This window comes from Oxyura jamaicensis, chromosome 1 (genome assembly GCF_011077185.1).
Source record: "Oxyura jamaicensis isolate SHBP4307 breed ruddy duck chromosome 1, BPBGC_Ojam_1.0, whole genome shotgun sequence".
Classification (NCBI taxonomy): domain Eukaryota; kingdom Metazoa; phylum Chordata; class Aves; order Anseriformes; family Anatidae; genus Oxyura; species Oxyura jamaicensis.
In genome coordinates, this window is record NC_048893.1 from 151027103 (window position 1) to 151044348 (window position 17246).

Consider the following 17246-nt stretch of genomic DNA (forward strand, 5'->3'; position numbering starts at 1 on the left):
TGAAGGGAAATGAGAGGAAAGCAAATGAAGTAAACAAATTAATATAACAAAGGCTTTACGCCTGTGAGCACTTCTGCATGTGCTTTTATTTCATTTGAGTGGATATTTCCATTGAAACCAATATAAGTATTAACTAGAATAAAGTCAAACTTGCATGTGGACTTCCAAAAGGAGAGGCAAGAAGATTAGTAAGGAAGAAAGTGTAATCATTAAAGAAGAAACACTTTGCAGAGGTGAAAGAAAGCTGGTTCTTAGAGATAAAAACTTAAAAAAGATTAAAGAACAACTTGTCTCAAAGAAAGGAAAACCTGATACGGAAGGAAGAACAAATGAGGATTCACATGTATGAAGGTGCCAAGATGCTGCCTCTACCTAGAGGAGCAATTGTGCTGTTGTAGGCACCCTCCTGAGCAAGTGTCTTCTGCCACATGCCCTGCATTATCACAGATCAAGCTATTTTTTTTTTAATTATACAGTTGTTTTCTGTCAAAGTGCAGTGGGTTTTTAAATGGGTCATAATACCCCGTTACTTAGCTTTGTTAACATAAAATATTGTTTGTTTATGGCAAATTGGAAGAGTGAATTTTTAGAGAGAGCTGTCTGGAGTCTGTCCTCAGTGCTTTGAATGATGATGGTGGTCGTTGATGTTGCATTTTTAAGGTGTTAGAAAACTGGGCAATGCTTCAAACAGTTCTGGAGAGAGACAGGGATTTGGGAAGTGTTGAGTAAAGGTTGTGAGTTCGTAGATGCATACAGAAGGGATAAGTGCAAAGTATGACACTCTGAACACACAATAGGCAGGGATCAACTGTGTAGCAGTCTTGTGGAAGAGGACATGCATGTTATGGAAGGTCACAAATCCAGTATGAGTCAGCAAGTCATGCTCTTGTCAAGAAAACTCTGCCCTGGGATTTATGACCAGAAATGTATCTGGCAGAACAGGTAAAATAATCTTCCTATTGTGTTTTGTACCTGTAAGATCTCAACTGGAATAATTTGGTGCACTTCCAGAAGAACGTAGACCAGCGTCAGACTCCAGTGTAGCCCATCAAGAAGGTTGAGATGTCAAAGAAAAAAAAAAGAGAAAACTTGAAATATATGTTGGTTTTATTTGTTTTGTTGTTGTTGTTTTGTTTTTATCTGGAAAAAAATAGCAGTCTGAAAGAGAAACTGAAGGCTTCGTGTATAAAGGGACTATACACAGAGGAAAAATGGTTTATTGGGAAGTGCTGGATTTAAATTACACCAAACTTGGACTTCAGAGAAAAAAAATGCTGGTGGTAAAGGTAGTTTGCCACTGGAATACATTGTCAAGGATGTTGAAATTACTGATGTTGAGCTTAAAACAAATAAACATGCAAAACAGCCCACCCAGCATATGCCAGGAAAGGTTTCATTTTAAGTTGATTCTTACTTGGAATAGAGGCTGAAACTTCCATACTTCCTTCATCCCCCTTTTCCTTGTACTGGAAAGGCTGAAGAACCTTTGGGTCTTCACTGTCTGCACCTCTCCTGGCTGTGTGCACATGTATGTCTGTGTGTGCATGTGTATTTAATGAATCTAATGACATGACAGCATTTTGTGAGGTAATTTGTTCTGCTGTAATACACTGAAGGTACTCCCAGTGTAACTGAGAGGTGATGGCCCTCGGGAGAGTAATGGAGAAGCAGCACAATGAAGGGGAACTTTGTGGGTTTTTAAGCAGCAGGTAAAATGATACAGGCATTTTGGGGCATTAATGAGACACTGGTTAAGCTAGAATTGGTTGCCTTTGATGATGGTTGTTTTTCTTCTACACACAGCAATATTTCTAAAAGTAGATAGAATGAGACTGAGCCCTAGCGAACCAGTTCAAAACACCATCACTTATGGACTGTTTTGGATTTTTTTGTGTTTCGTTTCTATGACAATAGCAAGTTTTCACAAATACAAATTTCAGTGAGCCGTGAATTTTGTTCTGGGCCCTTTATCACATATCACTTCCCTTTGAACCCTAATTTAAGTCTTTTGCGGCAGCCGTGGCACCCTGTAAAATTAACGCTCACTGTACATTGCAAAAGAGGTTGTTGTCAAAGACAGAATATATATATTTAAAAATTTAGAACATAAAGCACAAAAGTAGCCTGATGTGTTGAAACAGACATTAAGTACATACTTACTATTTTACTAGTTTTGCAGCTTCAGTGCTTCCTGATGATACTGTATTTTAAATGGCAAAATTTTCTAGTGAGCTGTCTGAGCAGTGAGTTGTTTAACTGAGTAATAGATCGAGGTATATGCTCTTTGTTGTGATTTTTTCCTCCCTGTGCTCATGCCAGTGAGTTGTGACAACAATTTTTCTACTCATCTGTTATCAACAAACTCTTCAGCTAGTTTCTTTCTACCCAGATAGACATCAAATCGAGAGTTGTTGTTGTGGTGTTTTTTTTTTTTCTTTTTTTTTTTTTTTTTTTAATTCTCATTTGAGTGACCTGATGTATCTGTGGAAATTTATTTTTCCCCAGAGGTCATTTTTGCCTTCTCTCCTGAGATCAAGTTCATGCTGGATGCTGTGCCGACGGCTCTGACAATGCTAATTGTTCTGCTCTGATGCTGAGATAATCCACTTTTTTTTCCTTTTTCTGTTTTTCAAATGCAAAGTTAAAGTAGAATGGGCTCACCGTGACTCAGGATCCAAGGTTTAAAGGTTTTCAGCCCTGAGATTTTGTAGAGGTCTAGTTTGTCCCAGTAAGCTGTTAGACATACATCTGGCACGCAGAAATTCAGTGATGAATATGGGCTATAGGACTACGTAAGGGAAAGCTAGATCTCTTGACAGTGAGTATCTGATATATTCAGCTTTCGTACCAGGTGATTAAATACCCTGCAGCATCTCTGACGTTTGCCCGGTCCTATGGAAAGGTTGTGTTGAAGACTACGTTCTGTTGCATGCCTTAAGCTGGTGCTCCAGTTCCCAGGTGGCTCCTTTCAGGGACTGCTCAAAGGGTAGGCAGTCGCCACACCCAAAATAATACTCCCACAAAGAGTTGGGTGTATAAATAGTTGCAGCTGCTCGAATAGCTTTGCTGCTGCAAATACCTGGTCTTGATCAATGGTTACACCTTGATCACTTACGAATGGCATCACTGGTTTATGGTTACTTTTTGAATGCTGCACAGGAGGCAGATAACTTGCTCAGTAAGAGTGTTGGTTTTAACTTAATGTTACTGCACCATTTATTTGGGACTGGGTAATACATCTTCTGCCAGTAATTATTCTGATTAATACTAGTATTAACCATGTTATAATGCATGGTTATTAACAGTCATTGTCAGAGTGATAAATAGATGAAAAGAGCTGTATGTAGGGAGTTAACCAGGTACACAGCTGGAATTTAAGAGAGACGGTGGTATCATAGACGGTGATACCATAATATGGTATCATTGCTATTCAGCTGCTCTTCTTTTTCTGCCTTACTCCCAGTACTGCTTATTTGCATTTCTTTATTGAATTTTTACTATTGGATTGCTGTGGTTTTGGTTGTGTTTTTTGGGGGGGAGCGAGGAGATAGAATTAGTGTATGGTTTTGTTTGCTTGTTTATTTGTTTGTTTTTTCCTTTTGTGCTGAGTGCCACCCTCCTGTGTAATGATAGCAGAAAATGACTCCAGTAGGAACGGACCTGTGAAGGGAAACATGGCCCACATGCATGTCAGAAGGTTCTGCTTTGAACAAGCCATAATCTGGCCCTGTGGGCTGCATTCCTGCTGGCAGTTGAACTATGAGGTGTGCTCCTGCAATGCATCTTCCAGCTTGCTTTCATCTAGAAGTTCATGTGCCCCAGTACCACTCAGCAGTATGAGCCACAGCATGTCGAGCTGAGACAACTGGGAGATGATCTTCAAAAATCTGGTCTACCTGGTCCAAATGGAAAGTGCTAATGCATACACCTTCACTGACCCCTTGGCAGTATGAGTTTTGCCTGTTTTCCTAAGGAAGCGAGTGGCTGAGAAGCAGGAACCCTCTCAAAGGGTTGGGTAGCGTTGGGTGTTCACTTGTGTCAGTGCTGCCCCCCTTCCCTGTTGCACACAAAGAGCAGCAGGCTTGTAGAGTGTTGCACATCTAAACTGCTGCTCCACTGCTGTGATTTATTTATTTTTTGGCTCTGGTGGCCTTTCAAGGACCTCCTGAAAAACACTAAAAAAGAAAATAGCGTTTCTGCTAAAACTAGAGGGGACCAAACTGCGCTTACTGACTGGTTCTGTTGTTCCCAGTCCCTTCACTTCTCTCCCTAAATCCCAAACTTCTAGCCCTGAGGGTGCAGTGAGGGATGGTGAGTAGGTAAGGCAGCAGAGGGTAAGCTCTGCTTTCATGTGAAAAGGTCAGAGACGTTTCAGGATCTTACTCCTCCCCACCAATATGTACCTGAATGCAGCTCAGGGCAGTAGACCTGTCTGCTTCTCCAGCCCTCTCAGTAACTTGCTCTAACAGCTGCTCTGAAAGCTCATCTCATTGAAGTGACTTCTGTTGGCGGTGTTTTTCAATAGTTGTCCACAGGATGTTGCCCTCCTTTCTCTTTCTGTCAGTTTCATTCTTGTTAAATAACCTCTTTGCAATCAACTTATGGTATGTGCATTTGTTAGGAGGATGTTGAATACAATTTTAACAAAACATCCTTAAGATACTTCCTTTTCTTTCACCCCAAAACAGAAATATGAACTTTCTGTTTCCTACCATTAAAATGTAAAGAGTAAGCAGCATGTTTGTTGAGCATAATTTTGAGACATCCAATATGCATGGGTATTATTTTATATTTTATATTTAACACTGTATAATTGAGTAGAAGTTGCTAGGAACCATCAGAATGTTTTTTGCCTTTTTATTTAAACATTTTCCATCTCTTTGCAGATGTATTTGTCAGGCTTTACATCAGAAGGTATCTGTTTTGGTGACTCACCAGTTGCAATATCTCCGTGCTGCAACTCAGATTCTAATCTTAAAAGATGTAAGTGATATCAGTGTCTATACTTTCACACCTCACATACCTTCTAACCATCTTTAATAATCTAAGAATGGAAAAAAGCAGTTAAACATTTTTATTTTTTGTTTGTAAATTTTCTGTTTACTGATGACCATTTTTAAAGATTTACAGTTACCAATGAATTCTTTTTAGAATGCCTTCCTTGAAAAATCTGCTCCTGAATTATATCATATATATGCACTTTGACATATTAATTTTGTCTTGATATGTATATTATGTTGTGAGAGAATTATTCCTTTTGAGACAAAATTAAAGCTTTGTTTTTCTTCTTGATTTTTTTTTCAGTTATGTGAATAAAGAGCTCTGTTGGTTCTGCAACTAGTCCTCTTGTTTAAGCTAAGGTCTTTTTTAAGCTACATGGTTGCAGATAGCTTTGAGAACAAGCAGTCCATCAGTGAAACTGGTTCCTTCCAAACTTAGTTATACCAGATGTTCAAGGGTAGGGAGGAAATGCAAGAGCTTCAGAGGTTTTTTTAATGGGTGGTGACAACCCAACACTAACTTCAAATTACTTTTAATGCATCACAAAGTTGTGGAAAAGTACTCTACCTGCCTGTTTCCTCCCATTCAGGTGTCTTTAAAAGTTACATTATTTTTCTAGAAGTGAGTTTGTGACAGAGCTGTAGGAAGCAACACAGACTCTGTAAAACAGCCTGGAGTAATTTAAAAAGACTGATGGTCACATATGTGGTCCAACAGCATGTCCTAAAGCTGCATGGCTGTCTTCCACAGCTTCTCCAAAGAGGTAATTCTCACCTGGCTGTAGCTGGGACTTCTGTCCGTTTGTATGCTTTTTGGCCTGGTTATCTGCCAGGAAGGGACTGGAAGAGAGTGAAGAGCTTGTTTTTGTTCTTCGAAGTGAGGAACTGATAGAGGCTTCACTTCAGTTTCTGTGGAGGGATGTGCATCTGCAGAGCTCCAGAAGCAGCAGGGACAGGTACAAAACGTCTGTTATAGTAAGTGGATAATGAAGATAATCAAAACTTGTATTAATTGTAGGGTAAAATGGTGGGGAAAGGTACCTATTCAGAGTTCCTGAGGTCTGGCATCGACTTTGCTTCCCTTTTGAAAAAAGATGAGGAGGCAGAACAGCCGTCAGTTCCAGGAACCCCCAACCTGAAGGCCTCCCGCAGCCGTACCTTTTCGGAGTCCTCTGTCTGGTCTCAGGATTCATCTGTCCACTCGATGAAAGATGGAGCGGTGGAGCAACCACCTGTGAGTGCTCATTGCAGTTCTTGTTTGGCTGTGTTTTTCTGACTTGGGCTATGATAAAGGCTTTTCCTGCTGCACTGCAATTTCAGTGAGGGTGGGATGCCATTATCAGGTGAGAGCTCGTTGTGGTGTCTGCCCAGCACTGTGCTTAGCTGGCAGTCCTACCACCTGGGCTGCAGAGGGCAGGCATCCCACAGCTCTGTGCAGCTGTGTTCACACCCAGCATGCTTTGTTTTGGTTCAGCATCAACTGTGCTGGCTCTGGGAACCATTCCTATTGGTATCCAGAAGAACTCTTCTGTGTTTCCTACGTCCTGTCCTTTGGCAGGCGTACTTCAAAGGGACAACACCACGTTGTTGAGTGGATTCTGTGTGTTTGTACAGTGCTGAGGTCAAATTAATACTTTCCCTAAAATCCTGAGCTCTGGCAAATGCGTGCAGAAGCAATGGCTTCACACAAAGTCTACATTTGCATGGCTGGCATTAACATACCCCACATGATCATGAGCAGGCCCTGAGGGAGGAATCTTGGGCTGCCACTGCTCGGCTCTCCCTGGCTCTTCTGGTATCGAAAACAGAGTGCTTTTATGGTGCCAGCTTGACTTCCAGGTGCCTTGTTATCTCTTGGTCTGCACCATGCAAAAACAACCATCATGTTTTTATACCAGAGGTCACCTTGTGATGGTGTGTCTGCATTCATACAAAACAGTGCAGGAGCCCTATAACCATGCTAAACTTATGCTGGCACTACATCCATGGAACAGATAATCTTCATGTCCTTGATGCTTTTCATCTTTATGCTATGTGTATATTTTATTTATTTTTCTTTTCTATAATAAAAATGAAAGACAACCCCCCAGAAAAAGAAAAAAAATGCTGCTAACTTGTGTTTCTCAGGCAACTCTGCTATTAAATCCACAAACCTGACAAACTTCTTAGCAGCAGTAGAGTTGTTGGATGGGGGAAAAAAACAAACAAAAAAGTGCAGGACAGGCTTCTCTTCTCCTGTAAGCACATAATTGGGATTTCTCTTTTCACATCTGAGTCGGGTCTGTAGATACCACACCTCTGTCCACTGACAACAGTATCAAATGTTGTATGTCTGCTGAACTGGCACCACTTTTTATATCACATATGCTCTAAAAAAAAACAAATAAAATAGAATTTTGTTCAATAGGTTCTTCTACCTGTGTTATTCCTGTTTTATTTTCTGTCTTTTATTGTTCCATGTCCATTGTTAGCTTAATATGATTTCATATTTGTCTTTTTTTTTTTTTTCCTATTAACAGGTGCTTTGTTGGTACTTGCAAGGAGGTGATTAGAACTTTACGTGTAATTTGTTACTTTGGCAGGTGCTGACTGATTTTTGGTGCAAACTCGCAGAAGATTATTTACTTTAATACCTTTCTGAAAAGGAAAGGTTATACACACTTGGACTCTGAAAACAGATCTTTTCCCAAGTCAAGGCCTTAGTTTTCAGGGTCCTGATGACTGATGGTAGTGTATAAGAACAGAAAAAATCAGGTGTAGTAGTTAGCAGTGTTGGCAGTTAGAGTAAATATTTTTGACTGCAAATGAAGTCAGGTTACACGCCACGATGCAATGCAAAATAAAATCCTCCCAGTGTCATTTAGCAGAGTAGATTTTTCAGTGTTACTGCAATGAGACTAATTTATTTTTTATTTTTTGCCAAAGCTGTATTTGGGATAGTTTTTATATGTGTAATCACTTTATCTTATTATTTAATTGTTTACTAATTCTGAACCATGTCTTTCAAGTAGCGTAATCTGAATCTGTAACTGCCAGGTTAATGGTTTTTATTCTTTTTTCTTTCTTTCTTTCTTTTTTTTCAGGCTGAAAATGCATTGGCTGCAGTGCCAGAGGAGAGTCGCTCTGAGGGAAAAATAAACTTTAAGGTTTACAGAAAATATTTCACTGCGGGAGCAAACTACTTTGTGATTTTTATACTTATTGTATTTAATATTTTGGCACAGGTACGTTGATGAGAACCACAGGTAATAATGATTGTATTTTGGTTTTGCCTTTTTTTAATGTAGTGTATGCTTGTTATTGTGATGTGAAATGTGATTTTCTTTTATCTAATAATTCTGTTGTATACTTGGTCAATTTTTAGGTATCAGCATGGAGTTTTTGTACAGCATTGAGATGTCTTGCACTGATCCTTATTTCAACAGTCATAATTATTCAATAAAATTATAAATCTCCTGGCAGTGCAGCACAAAAATTATAAGCCAGTCTAATTTTTTGAAAATACAGAACAAAAGCATTAGGTGTACAAAATATTATTTAACAAATCTGAAGAAACTATACTTTCCTCAACTGGAAATACAAAGAAATTGACTGGTTATGGAAGGATGGGGTATTAATAAAATAAAAGCTCTGCTGATAAATGCATGTTAAACAAAAGTCTAGAAGGAGGATCACTGTTTAGAAGAAGAAGAAAGTGAAATACTGTGTGTGATGCAGAGTGTAGCAAGCATGTAAAAGAATTTTTAGACAAGGAAAATAATTTTGAAACTTACTGAAAGAAATGGTGAGCTGAGGAGGCTGTGTGAGGACAGCCTGTTGCCTTTCTCTCTGTTTCCTGCAGAGAAAACTCAAATTCATTTCATGGAAATGATTGGTCTTGGCAGTAAAAAATAGTATATGTAGACATGCTATGTTCTTCTTGCTTCTCCTTGAATGGAGTCTGTTTGAAAGGTTGCTGAGCAAGATTAGATCTCTGCAATAGACTGCCCAGAACTTAAATTTGTGTGAACAGAGGTGTATTTTGAGATAAATAGTCCTGTCATAAGTTTACAGTCACCTCTCGGCATAGAAGGAAGGTGGCAGTAAAAGTTTTTCCCTCCCTCTTTTCTCTCATCTTCCTTCAATCCTGTTTCTGGTAATTATCTCCTGTAAACACAAATTTCTGGACTGGTAACATCAGAAAGTTTGTTAATCAAAAAGCATTTTGGAATATCTGTAGTAGCAAATTTAGGAACTGAAAAAATGAGTTCTTTAATGTGCAATTAACATACATTAGGAAGAGCTACTATATTTTGCTTGCTTAAGTGTATTGCTTTCCTTTAGTTTGCTATCATGTAAGGTAATTTAAGGTAACTTCTTTCTTTGTAGAGGATTCTAATGCACCTTCTAATGTGCTTTGCAAATTGCTGCTGGTCTTGAAAGACTGGATGGCATACTTTTCTGAATATGTGATGTTTTCCCAGAGAACATAAAAGAATAGGAAGGAAATTTAATTTTCTAATGTTTTTTTCATTTTGTAAAATGATTCTTGTATATGCTTCTTTTATTCAAGGTGGCATATGTGCTCCAGGACTGGTGGCTTTCTTACTGGTAAGTTAATGATAATAACTAGTCAGTCATTTCTGTCTTTTGAGTCAAGGAAAGGAGTTGTTTGTAAAGTAGAAATCATTGTTGTATAGGTAGGGGAAAAAACTGTTCTAGGAAACTTCAGAATATGCTTGATCTTTTCTAATCTCTACTCATTTTGTGAGTGGGGAAAAAGTAAAGCTTTATGCTGAAGCTGTGATAGTAGCTTCTTCTCATAGCGTGATGCATGACAGCATCAGTACATGGGATCTTTTGAACTGAAGATTTCAACACTGTTGAATCTAGAAACAGTTAAACATACTCATGAATATTTGCAGAATGTGATTTGATGATCGCTATCTTCTGTATTTCCGCAGGGCAAATCATCAAGAAAAGCTGAATGTCACAACAAATGGAAATAATGGAGCAAATGAGACCGAACATCTAGACCTTAAATTTTATTTGGGAATTTACGCAGGTAATGACACATGCACGTGTGTGTCTATGTTCTAAAGATCTATTATTTATTCTACTGTAATAAACATTTTTGAGAGGTGCAAAGCAATGACAATGTGGGGAAGTGTGATTTCTAGCAGGAACTGCATAATGAATGTCCTAACAGATTAGGAGCCTGAGTCTTGCTTCCTGACTAAATTTATTGGAATAAATAAATAAATAAAAGCAACAGAAGAAATTGGTTGAATGCAGGCTCTTAATTTGCTTTGCTTGGGTTTTAGAAAGTAAGTTTGAAACAGAGCATTCAAAAAGTCAGTTGTCATAAAGTTGTGGTTATTGTCTGCACTAATAGGTCACTCAGCTAAATCTACAGTCTTTATATGGATGGGCAAGAGGGATTAGAAATTGATCCTCATTCTTTGCTGTTCTAAAACTTGGCATGGCAACATTGCTTCTGAAGTGCCTTAGCAAAAGAACCAGTTTTTGAAAAGCCTCCTAGATGGGTATGCAAAGCGAGGGGTTGAAAAATCATTTCAATTTATAATATATCTAATAGGTAGCTGTATGTTTCTGAATATCCGGAAAAGGGCATTGATCTTTGTCTTCAAACACTGAACCATGTTAAAATGCTACTCTGAAATGCAGTGAAAATTGACATAGAAAAATGATGTGTTGGAATACACTCTCAGGCTCTGCTGTTTAGCACTTTTAGTGAATTACAGTTTTGCTGGGGATAGTAATTTCTTGACTGAGATATGGATGACAGGTGTAAGAAAATGTGGGAGACCAGAAGCATACGCACTGAATGTATTCAGAAACCTCTGTCCTGGGTGAGATGATAGGTGGGGAGTTTTGCGTTCATTTTTTATAGGAAGCTATGTGATCTAAGTACTTAACTCAATGTGGTGTGCTTGGCCTGGGAAACAACTATGTAGGAGCCGGGTAACTTGGCCTGTATTTTCTGTGTGTAATGCCTTATTTTGTGAGACGTTCACTGGACTGCACAGTGTGATGAAGGATGTCAGACTTGGCCTTCTCTGACCATATAACCTAAGTCACCTTGCAGAAAATTTTATCCTTTAAGGCAAATTTTATTCTAGATAACAGAAAAGCAAAAATTAACTTTGATGCTGAAATGTTCAGATGGTTCAATGAAATATTTGCAATGGTTGAAGAGAAGGCATTGTTACTTGCATAAAATGTAAGTGAAATTGAAAAAAAAAAACAGTAAATTTAATATAGAGCACATAATAATCTAACTTAACTTTTTCTATAACTTCTGAAACTGTATAAAGTAATTTAACAACTTCATTTCTAATTCTCAGTGTTTGAAAAAAAATCACTGTGGTAGGTCCTTCCTTTTCTTTGCTGTTTCTGTGAGATACAGATTTAGTAGAGTAAGATTCTTGTTAATGTGAAACCTCAGTGGTCAGAGCTGAGGTGCCACTTCCACATCTTGTCTGTAAAGTGAGTGTACTAAGAGTCTTTGTCTCTCTTGTGTTGAGGTGGTAAGCTTGTAAAAATGGAAAACAAAAACCTTCTGCCTGAGACAGATGGGATAAAAGGCTTGACAGTAGTGCCATTTCTTCCCCTTCTCAACAGCTATTAGGTGTCTTCAGGTGATTCATCCGCTGTAAGCCAGAAACTTCCAGTGGCTTCCTGGCCTGAATGAAGTTGTGCAGAAACACAGGGGTCCTGGGAATGTTCTCCCTCCTCTCCCATCACTGACTTGCTGCTTTTGGGCATGGGTTCTGCCATGGTCTCCCTGCTTGGTACTTCTGCTCCCTTCTTGCCTGACCCAGGTTTCTTGATTGAGCACGTGCCCTTGATTTTGTAAAGCTAGCTTTCTTGTACCCAGCCTGGGATTCAGCAGTCAAAACAAAGCAAACAAACTCTCGCTTTGCTAAAAACAGCATCAGCAGAACATAGGCAATAAGTGGTGTGCAACAAACCGAGTAGTTGGTCTTTTTCTTTAATTCTGGCAGGATACATCTCTAAGCAGTACGTGACCCATTGACCTAACCGCATTGTATCATTTAAAACCTCACTCTCATTGCTACAGCTGTTCCGGAATTGCATCCAGTTTTGCCCTGTCCTTAGGACAGGCAGTGTGTTATGTTGATAGTTAAAGCCTAATTTAAGGGTGTCCTCAAGGCCTGAGCATCTGGGCTTGTGGTGGCTGCGTTCAGTTTCTGGAGCAGATCACCTAGAGCCTGGAAGGCCTTGCAGCCCTGCCAAATACAAGGTTAACACCTTCACTGTTCACCTTTGGGCTCTGCCCTTCATCGGCTGGGAACTTGGGCAGGCACGTTGCGGGTTACACACAGCAAACAGACCAGCAGCGATCTCACTGTTCTTCGCTTCCATCTTTTGCCCTGTAGCTCCTCTGTCTTGTAAGTGGAGGAGTGCCCAGAAGAAAGACAAACAGTCTGCAGACCAATTCCCTAGAAGGGCTCTATTTCACCTGGCATAAGGGATGCATCTTCTACCCTGTTAAAGAAATACACATAATTTAAATGATTTGATGTGGTTTACAAGGGGAAGAATGGCATGAGTGGTTTGGGCTGATTGAGAATAACTCAGGGTTGTCTCTAAATAGCCATGTGTATATTACTTGGTTAATACCTGCTGGCAAGTGTTGAATCTTCACAGTGACCTCTGCGAGCCACAATTATACATGGCACTGTGAAATGAATTTCTTAGCCGAGCTGTTCTGCAGACGGTTATAATGCAGATTTATTTTGTGGGTTAACAGATGTTTCCTGCATTTCCATAAAGTGCTGATTCTTTCAAACAGAAAAAGATAAATTGTTTAAATTGATGATAGGACACTAACTGAAGCTTGTGACATATACAAAGAACCTGTGTTCAGCACTCAGTCTGAGTCTCTAGGCTTACCTTTTGGATTCTTGCTATTGCAAGAATTGCTATTGCAGAAGCCAACAAAATCAGGTTTTAGTTCAGTTTTATTTTGGAATGTGCTTGTGAAAGATGGATATCTGTATGAATGCTCTGTTGTGTTTTATTTTTAATTTCAGGTTTAACGGTGGCTACAATACTGTTTGGCATAATAAGAAGTCTTCTGGTGTTTCAAGTTCTTGTTAATTCTGGTCAGACTTTGCACAACAAAATGTTTCAAGCCATTCTGAAAGCTCCTGTCTTGTTTTTTGACAGAAATCCTATTGGTAAGTTTAATAGTCAAAAAACCCTTATCATTTAATGTACCTCATTGATTATGTTAAATATGCTATTTCCGGCAGTTATGAATTTAAAGTATTTTTGCACCTTTGTGGTGTTTGCTTCTTTTAAATAAAACCTAGTGTGCTATTTTTTAATTGAAATGTCAGGATGTTAACTGCTTATGGATAGTTGATCTTATTCTTTCCAAAACCGTGGCTTTGGTGTTGTACATCGAACTGCTAGTTGTTAGTAGCACCAATTGCTAGTTGGTGATGATCTGATTGAGTTAACAAAGGTCTCTCTTTGAAATCCTCAATGTCTATGCACGTACTTTGTGGAGAAGCCTTTCTTGTGCTTCTCTTTGAAAGCTTGACCCCAACAGTTATTTGCCCTTTTTTAATAATAATTTTAAGCAAGTGTGGTAACTGGCAGCTGTTGAGAAACTGTGTAGCTTGGTGTCCTTCCATAGTAGGCAACAGTGTAAAGAATGCAATTTAAGACTGTAATCCAGTTCTTCAAAAGAAAGAAGAGAAAAAAGCTGGAGCAGAGTGAAGAGCGCTGGGGAAGTGCGGTGGTGCTGATTTAATGGCTGGTGTTACATGAGAAACAGAAATCTGATGTGCCTTCTGGCCTTCATTCTCTTGAAGAAAAAGAACCTTTGCCTGATCTCGTACTTCCAGAAGCTGTTTAATAGCTGTAAGGGTATATAGGGATGGCTTTATTGTTTCAGAGAGATGAGGAATATTTTCAGGAAAAATATTCATGTGGAGAAAAGGTTCAGGTCTACAATATGATGAAGGAAACATGCATAGTTTCCCCCCTTAAAAATAAAAATAAAAACGTACAACTGCACAAGTTTCAGGCTGTGTTATATGGCCTGCTTGTACTGTGAGTCTGTGGTAGTGTAAATTGAAGGCAGCTGCAAGGGGTTAGAAGTAAAGCTGTAAGCTCAGGAGGCAGGTTAGTGTAGAGCTAGTGAGAGCATATACATCACAAGAAATTGTAGGACTAATGGGGTTTGATGTCAGACGTGCAGGGTTTATCCTTTTTCCTCTTACGTCTTTGTATGCAGCGTGCAGTAACTGTATTTTTGAGGCAACACATAATCATCTTGTAAGAATGCCCCAAAACCTGGCTCATTGTAGCAAATGAAGTCAGAGCTATAGAGTAAACATCGGGGACAATGCAGAGCAATAAGAAATGGCTTGCTTTGTAACATACTGTGAAGCTCAAATTAGCAGCGCTTTGTAAAAGAGTGGCATTCATACAACCTGCCTATCGCTGGTATTCACACACTGTCATGACTTGGTGATACGTGCTTCTCTTTATCAGAAGGTATTTTATAATAGAAGATTAACTTCACTGTGTATAGATTTCTTTTCCTTCATCTTTCTTTTAGTCATGGTAGCATGCAAAGGTACAGCTGTTCTGATCTATAGATCTTTGAAAAAGGAAAGAAGGAAAGGGAAAAAGATTACATGGGAGACTTGATGCTCTTGTTCCGAACTGCAGTATGTAGCAATTCTGAATTCTCTTTGAACATCTTTGTTTTACCAGCTGATTTAGGAGTTAGTTTTTTGTTTTTACTGTGTATTTATCTTCTTTTAGACCTTCAGATACTATTTGCATTGGGGTAAGGTTTGTTGAAGTACGAGCCATTTTTCTTTCATTTCTTATTTTCTTCTTGAAGATGCCATACTGTGAAAGACATACTGAAAAGAAATTGAAATTACTAAAGCCTTTTCGTAGCGTTTTGATTGTAATAGCCAACCCAAGCTGTTAGTTAGCATATCGCATATTAGCAAAGCTGATACCGTAGTGACAGATCTGTCATTTAAGCATCCAGTGTGTTCTCACTATGTGTGTGAAGTCTCTAAAATGACTGCAGGAGCATTTGCCGAACTGACTTTTGCTGTTTTATTTCTCCGGAAATAATCTGCAATTAAAAGTGCCGTAGTCAATATTTTGAATACACAGTGATCCATTTCCAGAGTTGAGGAAGGAAAGAAATTAATAGACATCTCGAGCTCTAGATAGTTCTTACTGGGGAAGCAGACTGATGAGCAGCATCAGGGAGTCGACATGAGGAAATGGAAATACGTGGTGAATCATGACATGTCTGTCAACTCCCAACAGTGTAGATCCAATCAGTCGTGGTGAATAAATGAAATGACTTATTTCTTAAAAAAAAAAAAAAAAAGCATTTTGAATCAGTTTAGGCATGAGTCCAAGATTTCTCTTTATAAATTGCATTAGCAATATATAGAGAGGCCTGTAAAGGGAATAGTAACGAGTGTCTTACTCAGACAGTGTAAGAATTCAGATGTATTTTTAGGAATTTATATTATATAGCACAAAATGTACAGGATATGAGGACCCCTCTCCTTTTTTCCTTGCCACCCAACAATAGTTTTATGTACATGGGTTTCACCTTTCTGTAATTTGGCATAGATCTGTAAACAGTTAGGCATGACTTCTTTAAGAGTGGTTTGCGTTAGAAGAACCTTGTTAATAAACGTTTCTTTCTTAACCAGTTAACCTGACCCTGTGGAACTGATAATCTGAAGTGACCAAAGCTTATGCTGTTATTCAGGATTCAGATATTTATGACTGAAATTCAAATTTATCCAGAGATATCTGTACAGCACCACTTAAACAGCTATAGTGAAAGCTTGATGGGAAGTTTTAGATTACGTGGCAGTATTTTAGGATTTATCCCGTCAGACAACAGAACTTGTTTACTTTCTCCTCTGGAGTGTAGAAGTTGATTTTCTTTTGAAACTTCCTTTGCTCTTCTGTCCAAATCCCAGTAAGGGAATTGCATGCGTGTCATAGTGTCTGTAAGGAGGAAAATGTGGACGTTTTCCACTTCATAGTGAATGCTTTATATATTCCTCTTCGTGTGCCACTTGCAGGAATAAAGGGGTTGATTTCTGTGCAAGTCTAGCACAAGAGGGCAGCATGATCTGTTTTATCCCAGTCTAGCATTACAGCAGCTTGTTAGAAGGCTAACAAAATTTATCTGTTATGTTTTTAGAGATGATCTTTGAGGAATGGATTTTCAGCCTCTACATCAAGCAGTGTAGTGTGATTCTGTTCTGTTATCCTCATTGTCTGCAAGAATAATATTTTCTCTTTTACATGGTAAGCTTGTTGGCCTCTTGTAATGCTGAGTTCAGGATCTTTGTTGGCTTTGTAATTAGTGGCCAAAAGTCAGATAACCCTAAAGGGTCTGATGCTTTGGTCCAGCCAAGGAGACTTCAGATGTTATTCCTGGCATTTCTTTTTCAAAATGTTTGCATCGTTTTAAAATGAATTTGATAGAAGGCCAGGTAAAAGGGACCAGGACTTCAGTAGCAATAACTGTTGAATTGGGAGTTCCTTCTTTTAAAATTAGTTTCTTATTGATAGTGTTGAAGATCCTAGTTTTGTCAAGCTTCAGGATTTGATTCAAGATTACTTGCTTAGCTTGTAAATAAATTGTTCTTTTCTGGGATTTGGAGACAGAGATTTCTTTAGAGAAGGAATGCTAATGTATAACTGCATCACTTTCGGCAGTGGTAGTTTTAGTGGAGATTGTGAGTAATTTTGAATTGCATTGAGTTTAGGAAACTGAAACCTGCTGCTGCTGTGCTGATGGGTGCTACAAGAATGAATGAATGAATGATATGCATGAATTTGTTCAGATAAAATAGGGATCTCTTCCCCCTCTAGAGATCTGTCTAAAATTCAAATTGAACCAGAACCACTACAGAAATGCATATGAAAGCTTTTGCTCTTTTTTTCCCCCCCTTTTCTTTTTTTAATTTGTCTCTCCAAACTATTCATTCTGACAGTTCATGGAAGGAGGAGAAATATTTTGGCAGGCATTACAGCATTCTGGCCTTCCTAGAAACAGAAAACACTGAATTGTGTGACGGTTGTCCCCTATCTGTTAAATTAGCAAAATTAGCAACTTTTTTCTTTTTTCTTTTTCTTTTTTCTTTTTCTTTTTTCTTTTTTCTTTTTCTTTTTCTTTTTCTTTTTCTTTTTCTTTTTCTTTTT

General features: G+C 38.6%; 1 protein-coding gene across 3 annotated transcripts in view; it reads left to right on the plus strand.

Annotated features, from left to right (window-relative positions):
- Positions 1–17246, plus strand: part of ABCC4 (ATP binding cassette subfamily C member 4) — a 149464-nt gene that overhangs the window by 40862 nt on the left and 91356 nt on the right. For all 3 annotated transcript variants that reach the window (XM_035319247.1, XM_035319254.1, XM_035319259.1), the window contains 6 exons: positions 4887–4983; positions 6019–6234; positions 8084–8224; positions 9553–9590; positions 9944–10044; positions 13061–13207. In XM_035319247.1, the coding sequence (XP_035175138.1) occupies positions 4887–4983; positions 6019–6234; positions 8084–8224; positions 9553–9590; positions 9944–10044; positions 13061–13207 (740 nt within the window). The remainder of the gene's footprint in view (positions 1–4886; positions 4984–6018; positions 6235–8083; positions 8225–9552; positions 9591–9943; positions 10045–13060; positions 13208–17246) is intronic.